Source organism: Morone saxatilis, unplaced genomic scaffold, assembly GCF_004916995.1.
Source record: "Morone saxatilis isolate NCDOM2014 unplaced genomic scaffold, NCSU_SB_2.0 Contig22, whole genome shotgun sequence".
Lineage (NCBI taxonomy): Eukaryota > Metazoa > Chordata > Actinopteri > Moronidae > Morone > Morone saxatilis.
Genome location: NW_023339785.1, coordinates 16,397,194 through 16,405,008, shown reverse-complemented (window position 1 = coordinate 16,405,008; position 7,815 = coordinate 16,397,194). Strand labels below are relative to the sequence as shown.

Genomic DNA, 7,815 nt, shown 5'->3' with positions numbered 1-7,815 from the left:
GCTCCTCTCTCACCTCCCTAAACAAAACAGGCCCAGCACGTGACCTTTGATATGCGAGGAAGAGCCTTGAATCAGAGCAAGAGGATATAATGGGCTACACAATTCCCTTATACTTTGAGGGATATTGGCCGTCTGTCTTTCTAGCATCTTGGTTATGGGCTGTGACAACACTGGTTGAAATATTGTCTCTTAACATGAGAAAGGGCTGAGAGAAGCACAGTCTGTGGTTTTCACATTGAGTAAAAGAGTTTCCTAAAACCATGGTTGTATGAGAAAGTTGTGATGCAAAAGCTGCTGAATGGCTTTTGATTTGCAGCCAGGGACCAAAATAATGCCGTAAACAATGACAGGAAATGACAGATTTCAGGATTTTAAGCCACACAAGAAGGCTTGAGATTTTCTCCCAAAAAAGCTTGATGTGCTTCTGAGTGGAGAACATCATTGTTTAAACATCAAGATAATTTAACTCAGCACAATGATCAACCACAGTGCTGATTGGTGTTTGCGTAATTAACTGTAGTATATCCTCCTATCTTAGTATAGTTCATTTATTTAAAAAATTGTAACAGTGATGTAGATTTCATCAAAGAAAATGGACCATTGTTCCCTTCCCTTGCTATTTTTTGCTGACTTTTGCTGTATCATTGGGAAGTGTTTGTACATACAGAAGCAGACACATACACAGACACACACATGCAAATTGTGTCAGCAGATGTGAGGTCGGCGTCCAGGTAGATGCGCTTCATGGGGACACTGAGTTTTAACCAAAGAAACACAGAGCAGAACAACGGCTGCTAACACGGCAAATTTCACACAATTACACATCACCGCAGCAGCATGCAGGCACACAGCAGGAAACAACTACATTAGTCTATAGACAGTCACTGTGTATATCGCACTCAAATGCTTGCATACGTGCGCGCACACAAACAAACACAAACACACACAACTCATCAGACCCAATTTAGAAAGTCAATTTGGGATCAGGAGACCAATTATCTTAATTATTTTCCTTTTCCCTCCATCACTCCCTTCTACTTGTTTTCCTGCTTTCTATTTTAGCTGTGTTTGCATTTGTGAGTATTTTGGTTAGTGCGTTTCACAACACAAAATTACTCCAAAGCTCAGAGAGAAAAACTTAGGAGGGTTCTTGTCTACATAGGCTAAAAACCAGGCTGTTTTATTTTCATATCCAAACATGTAGCAAGAATCCCTTGCGTAGAGAACAGTGGCAGATGAATAATGACGGTGTGACAAGGCTGTTATTATATTCTGCTTGAAAAACCAAAAGAAACAGCGGTTAAACCTTCAGGGCCAGTCTATTCAGCTGCAACCGTGCAACAATTCAGTCTAACCTACAAGGATATTGCCCAATTGTGTGTTACAGCTCATTCACTACGAGGTGACAGCATCTCGCCAACCACATTTGCGGAAAAGAAGGTAATTATCATATGATGGATTTCACCTGCACTCTGTGAAAATAACCCCGTACATGTCTAAGCACAGTCGGTTTTAAAATATCCCTCTCCAAAAAATCATTTCTCTAACAGCATAAAGACGAGAAACTATTTTTTTTTTTTGACATTTTGCCTAAAGATCAAATTGCAGGAAGTCTGTGTACTCAACAGTAAGGGCCAGTGTGTATCATAAAATCTAAAATGAAATGGAAATTTAGATAAGCTTAATATCTTCAAGAGCATGTTGGATCTAGATAAGAATTCCTCATCTTCAGTGTTTATAGGCATGGGAGTCATGCGTTAGTGTTATCATTAATACAGGGTTCAATTGAAGAACAGCGGTTGAGACGGAGAGTTTCTGTAAGATTAAGCTGTGCACATTTTTTCCTTAAATCAAAGGGGAGCTCTCTGTGATGTGAAGTCGTGTTATAAATCCACTAATAATCTGCATACATTTAACATATAAGATGATGAAATATATTATGTTCATGTGTGAGGGATGTATATGATGAAATGTAGGGTGGGATGTAACGTAATGAAGATGTCTCTCTATGAAATGGTTTGAAGCAATGGAAATATTTGAAAACACAAAGGTCGAACAATAAAGAATGAAAACAAATATACATATATATTCATATTTTTATTTATATTTCCTTTCTGGGAGGATATCTTGTACACCAAATATCCCATTGGCAGTTAAGCGCATTCAATGTGTTTAGAAGCCAGAAACAGTCACTTGTTTTAACAAACACAAATACAAAATAAAGATAACCACAAAATAATGAACTGCATGTATATAACATACAAAAGAATCCCATGCCTACTCAGTAGGTAACTTCAACATTCCAGCTCTTGAAGATGTGGATATTTACACTTAAGTTTTACAAAAATATACTTTATAATTTTTCTCCATTTTTGCTTACATTCTAATGAAATGAAGCGGTGCCCTCATAGCTCGTCCCTTTTTCCTCCCTCTGAGTATGACTTACATTCTGTAACAAAAATATTCCCTCAACCCTTAAGGCGAGATGCAGTGCATCCTCTCTCGCGCGCAGCCGAGTCACAACATCAGCAAGGCTTCACAAAAGGCACCAAATAACGGGAGTGTTTGTCTTGTTTAGTTTTTTTTTTTTTTTTAAATGTTTTTTTTTTCTTTTCTCTATTTTTCCATATAACCGAGCGATATGTCACATGTGAGAAAGAGAGAAAGAGAAAGTACCAGTGGATGATATTTACAAACAGAAACTAACATCACTCTTACTCATGCTTGAATACTTAAGTGCTTTTTTTCAAACAATGTCAAAACGTATCACAGCATCATCACTACATAATAGAGAAAGTATGTAGAAAATATGGCCCTGCTCACTTCAAATAATACAATGCAAATATGCAAATAATTTTCACATCAATGGTACCAAAGAATGATAAAAACGAAACATGGCACATGTACAATATACATATATGGTAGCTTATGTATATCATTCAATGTCTTTTGTACTGTATGAGTGCCTGCAAGGGCGAACGTGCCTTAGCACCACAACTGCTGGCAATCTTTTTGCCTCGGTTTTTGTGTACCTAATAGTAGAGACCGTTAGTGCCGGGTTCTACTCTCTCTCTGTTGAGTCCCTTATGCATTTGATGTGCTGCAATTGTTTTACAGAGACAAAAAAAAATCCCTTTTCATCTTCTATTGTCTTTGCCCAGTCCTTGACATGTGTCTTTTTCTCTCTTTCAGGTAAATCTCAAGATTCACCAACACTGCAAAGGGAGCAGACAGAAAAGTGCTTTTTGGAAGGGAAAACAAAGTCTTTTGATGCTGATTTCTTTCCCCTCAAAGAACCTTAAGGAAGGAGAGGTGCGGAGAGACTAAAAAAAGTTTTTCTCTTTGCTCTTTCTTAGCAGATCTCGATTGTCCTTGGGGAGAGAGTGGTCTGCATGTCTGATAGCGGGGTGGGGATCGGGGAGCTGTAGATGTTGGAGGCGACTGAGGAGGGGAAGGAGGACGCGACCTGGGACTGAAAAGTGTTGGACATGGACACCGATGGGTAGGTGGTGGCGATGGAAGGAGATGGATAGGAAGTATGGACTGGAGAGGAGTAGCAGGAGGTAACGGGAGAGGGGTAAGAAGACACTGGAGAGGGGTAGGAGGTGATGGGTGAAGGGTAGCTGGAGGCAGGTGAAGCGGCTGACACCGGCGCTGCTGTTACTGCCACAGCTCCTGCCTTCTCTGCTTTCTTGTCCTTCTGCCGTAGGTGGATCTTTGTGTGTCTCTTCCTCTCGTCACTGCGGGCAAACTTGCGTCCACAGATCTCGCAGGCGAAGGGCTTCTCACCGGTGTGAGTGCGGATGTGTGTTGTCAGGTGGTCGCTGCGGCTGAAGTTGCGCATGCAAATGCGGCACTGGAAGGGTTTCTGGCCCGTGTGGATGCGGATGTGACGTGTCAGCTCATCAGAGCGTGAGAAGCGACGATCGCAGGTCTCCACTGGGCAAGCGTAGGGCCTCTCGTGAGGAGGTGTCTTGCTTGGCCGGGTGGGGTACTTGCGCATGCGGCTGGGCTTGATGAGCTGGGACTGATAGACACTCTTTAAGTCCTGGGAACCCGTCTGGGTGGCAAAGGCCTTGATGGTGGACAGAGGAGTGAGGGAGGGCTGACTTGACTGACTCTGGAAGGGCTTTTGGTCAGGGGGCACCAGGCTGATCTCTCCCTGCTGCTGAGGGAAGAGGTAGTCAGGAATCATGGGCACAGGGAAGCTAGTGCTGCAGGTCTTGCCATTGGGGTAGGCCGGAGGAGGGTACTGCACTGTCGAGCTGGAAAAAACCTGGCCCTGGTCTGGGAAGATGTCAGAGTTTGGGCTGGAGTAGGTTGGGGCGGCTGAGTAGATAGGGTTGGGCTCGCTGTGGTGAATGGAGGAACTGAGGCTGGAGTTCTGAGATGAGGAGGAGGTAGAAGAGGAGGAAGTTGAGGAGGATGGGACAGAGGAAGAGGAGGACGAGGTGGTCTGTGAGACAGCAGAGGAAGAGCCGGAGCTGGGCGCAATATTGCCCATCAGACCGGTGAACAGGCCCAAGATGGGCTCCGCCCAGAGGCTGTTGCTGCAGGTGGTGGCGGGCTCCAGGGTGAAGCGGCCTGTATAGGAGATGGGGGGCAGCCTCTGGGTGGGGTAGGTCTGGTCTGGCTTCTCACAGTTGAAGGGGATATCAGGTAACGTATCTGTAGGGAGCACAGAGAAAGGGAAGACATTAATCAATCTGTCAATATGCAAAGGAAGGGAGAGGGGGAATCCTGCCAGAGCACTGGACAGTGTGTCACCCCTCTCTTCTGTCACAGATCAGTCAGGTGCCCACGCAGAGAAATCCCCCCCCAGACTCATGTCTTTCCCCCCAAACTCTAAAACTGTCTTTTCCACACCTCAACAAGAGCTGCTGTGCAAGCTTTCTATAGTCGCATTTTCCTCTGCTCACACACTCTCGATCTTTCTTTCGTTCTTCCTGTCTTCCTGTCTTGCACACACACACCACACCCCGCGCCACCACACACACAAACACACACACACGTACATTCTTGAAGCCCATCACAGAGCCCGAGGCAATTGATTACCGAAACTGCAGTTCAGCTGGTTTTAGGAATGCAATTTGAATTGAGCTGTAGGAGTGTCTAGAGGCATGCGGTGACTGAGCAGTGTTTGAGTCCTCCGAGAGTCGACAGGGATTTAGAGCTATCGATAAATTGGTATTAACTAAGATATTTTTTCATTTCTCAGTTTTTGCTCATTTGTAGGATTGTATTGTAAGCTTATGTTACTTGGAGCCTACGATTACAATCATAACATTTCTCATCACAAGCCATAATAAACAATATTGTTCATCTTAATAAAGAATTGTAACTTAAAATCTTAATACGTCAGCTGTAGTTATATGATCAAGTAATAATATGAATTCGTAATACACAGCAAATCATACATAATAATTAAAATTATGCAGCCGTTTATTTCCCTGAACTCTTTTCTTGTTTTACTGTAGCTCAGCAGATGTGATCTAATCTCTAGTTCATCTTTAAATGCAGCATAAAGAACCAAATGCAAAGTAGACAAATGTCAGGATCTTACCTCCAGCAAGGTGGTCGTACTGTTCTCCTGGCTCCCCGGAGCCAAAGCCTGCACCTTCGGGTGCGGAGGCGGTGAGGAAGGGGGTCCCTGTAGAGCTGAGCATCATCACCTCCTCCAGCTTGGGGTAGTTATCCATGGGAGAGTGAGGGAAGCTCAGGGGCTCTGAGATCTGCAGGGCTGGGAGGATCATCTCTGTCTTGGCTGCAGCCATCCTATGCTGGTGCTGGAGCTGCAGGGTTGAGGCTGCGCTGGTGGCTGGTGAGAAGTGCAAGGAGGCTGGGCGCACGCTGGCAGAGCAGTGCCTCGCAGGTGGAGGAAATCACTTAGCCCAGCTCAGGGAGCGCTGCACACTTCTGCTGATGCTGAGGAAGATGCTGTTTTCTGCCTTGCTCCGTGGCTCTCGTTCTCCAGTTGTCTTGTTGTTGTTTTCCGTTTTCTCTCAGAGATGAGTAAAGATCCACTTGTCTTTTCAGAAAAAATCAAAAGTGTCCTTTATACTCATTCCCTAGGAATCATCAAAATGAATGAAAAAATTAATCTTGATTTTTAACTATACATTAAATGACTTATCCAATCAAGTTTTGACCTTCTTGGATGAATGTTGTTTTGAATTGACTTTTACTTTTGTTGTGATATTTCTCGGTAAGGGAGTTCTGTGTGTTTCTCTATCTATCTCTGCTCTAACAGTTGCTCTTGGGCTCTCAGGGCTCTCTCTGAGCTGAGAGGTTTCCCCGCTCCTTTTAAACCCTCTTGCCGTGACGTAGATGTCCATATTTGGAGCGGAGGAAGCCCATATTTAGGCACTGCAGTGGAGGACACATGACGCTGGCCTGGGGGGAAAGCAGAGAGGAGAGACTTTATATTAAGCTCTCCCAGTAAATTGCGAAGACAACGCCGCTCTTCCTCTGTCCCGAATCAATGTATCTTCATAGCAGAACAGCTCCCTGAGACAGCAGCATAATTCTTGCTCTCTCCCGGTCGCCCCATAGATTTGATTTGGATTTCCCATCTGTGCAGCAGGCTGCGCTGCTGCCGGAAAGCCCGGCTCCGCCGTGCCTTATAAGGTCGTGACTACATAAGGACCTATTCCGGTGGGTTTCCATTTCCCTGTCCTTATTTGGAACTTCCTGAGGCAGCGCTGATCGCTGTTTGGCAGTGAATGAGAGGCTGGAGTGCAAATCATGTCCTGCGCTCACAATAACTAATGTCAGCAGCAGAACCCTGCTTCTTTGTTTTAAAGCACAGCTTCAGCCGAGCTATTAGAGTTTATGTGAAATACTTTGTGCAACAGACAAACAGCTTTATATGTAGTTTATTTTGTTAATGTTAGCATAATCAAAACTACTTATGTGTTAAGGAAGAACGAAAACGTGCTTTAACCAAAAATGCAACAATTCAGTTTAGTTATAATAAACCTCACAAAACACAACAGTCAGAAATAACATCTAACTAGGTTCAAAAGGGACTTCAGCTCTCTTTTTTAGGCTGAAACTTTATATTCATACAATGTGGTGGGAGGCTACATTGCAATGCATTTCAATAGCCTATAGGCTTATTGATTAGGAATAATTAGCCGACATGTTAAATTGATTATGACATTTGATACACGGTATTTCTAAGGCAGTATGAGCTTAAAAATAAAAAACTGTGCAAACTCTGCTGGCTGTTTGCAAACTTCCTCTAAATTAACTTTCCATCTCTCTCGGCTGTGTCATTGATTAATGAGAACAGATAGCCACGGATGCTGACGAGGTGCGGGGCGATCCGTCTAATTGAGGGGTGTCCCCGGCTCAATATTCGGGGAATCTCTCTGCCACTCAGCGGCCTAATGGGCCGCATTAACAACGCTGCGCACAGCTGCCAGGACGCCTGCGGGATACCGATGTTCCCCCCGGCTGCTCCAGCTTCGGCTGGCGCGCCAGCACTCCTCGGTGGATGCTGACGGGAAATCAATGTGTTTCCCTTGCTGCTGACTGGATCTATATGCGAGCAACCTCATTGGGAAGCATCGTGGGCAGGACACTTGGAGGTGGCCTGAGAGAGAGAGAGAGTGAGAAGGGGAGACGGAGAGAAAAAAGAGAGATGGTGCTGATGCTTGAAGAGGGTAGCGCAGGTGAGATTGTCAGTTCTTCAGATATCATTTTATTTACTCAAAATACTGATTGCATAATTCTTAAATCATTCTTCATCTGCAGGTGTTGATGCCACAATGATATAATCTAAATTAGTTGACTTGATAGATAGATAGATAG

General features: G+C 44.2%; 1 protein-coding gene across 1 annotated transcript; it reads right to left on the bottom strand.

Moving 5' to 3' along the window:
- Positions 1-2,078: 2,078 nt before the first annotated feature.
- On the bottom strand, positions 2,079-6,293 carry egr1 (early growth response 1). Its single transcript, XM_035668920.1, has 2 exons — positions 5,564-6,293; positions 2,079-4,668 (listed from the first exon to the last, which is right to left on the bottom strand). The coding sequence occupies exons 1-2, from the start codon at positions 5,772-5,774 to the stop codon at positions 3,353-3,355; spliced, it is 1,527 nt and encodes a 508-aa protein (XP_035524813.1). The 5' UTR covers positions 5,775-6,293; the 3' UTR covers positions 2,079-3,352.
- Between the last annotated feature and the right edge of the window lie 1,522 nt (positions 6,294-7,815).

Excerpts from the sequence above, each read along its gene's own strand:
- egr1 (XM_035668920.1), bottom strand. The coding sequence starts at position 5,774 with ATGGCTGCAGCCAAGACAGAGATGATCCTCCCAGCCCTGCAGATCTCA. Across the intron at positions 4,669-5,563 it reads GTACGACCACCTTGCTGGAG|ATACGTTACCTGATATCCCC; the intron begins GTAAGATCCTGA and ends TGCTCCCTACAG.